Here is a 285-nt window from a genome sequence, read left to right as displayed (position 1 = left end):
ATATTGTGTGTGTGTGTGTGTGTGTTTGCATGGTGCTGGTTGAATCTCTCTTACCTGTTTATTGCCTGGTGAGGGGGAATTGGTGTAGCTGGTGTCGTTATTGTCAGAGCCCTGAGCCATGCCACTTCAGTCCCTGTGAAACTTTTGACCTCCTTCAGCGTTTGTCTTCCGCCGGTGTCTTTCTCTCAGCCTGTTTATCTGTATGTCTGTCTGTCTCTGTCTGTCTCAGGCTATATGAGACTACATGTGTTCAGAAGAGAGATGTTAACTGATCGCGGTCCACTG

General features: G+C 47.7%; 1 protein-coding gene across 1 annotated transcript in view; it reads right to left on the bottom strand.

Annotated features, from left to right (window-relative positions):
• The window catches only part of batf (basic leucine zipper transcription factor, ATF-like), a 12,059-nt gene extending 11,774 nt beyond the window's left edge, over positions 1–285 (bottom strand). The window contains exon 1 of the mRNA XM_016526839.1: positions 55–285. Within this exon, the coding sequence (XP_016382325.1) occupies positions 55–120 (66 nt within the window). The 5' untranslated portion in view covers positions 121–285. The remainder of the gene's footprint in view (positions 1–54) is intronic.

The sequence above is a fragment of the Sinocyclocheilus rhinocerous genome, unplaced genomic scaffold (genome assembly GCF_001515625.1).
Source record: "Sinocyclocheilus rhinocerous isolate Xijiao unplaced genomic scaffold, SAMN03320098_v1.1 scaffold303, whole genome shotgun sequence".
In the NCBI taxonomy this organism is placed as follows: domain Eukaryota; kingdom Metazoa; phylum Chordata; class Actinopteri; order Cypriniformes; family Cyprinidae; genus Sinocyclocheilus; species Sinocyclocheilus rhinocerous.
The sequence above is the reverse complement of the archived record's forward strand: the minus strand, read 5'-3'. Positions and strand labels throughout refer to the sequence as shown.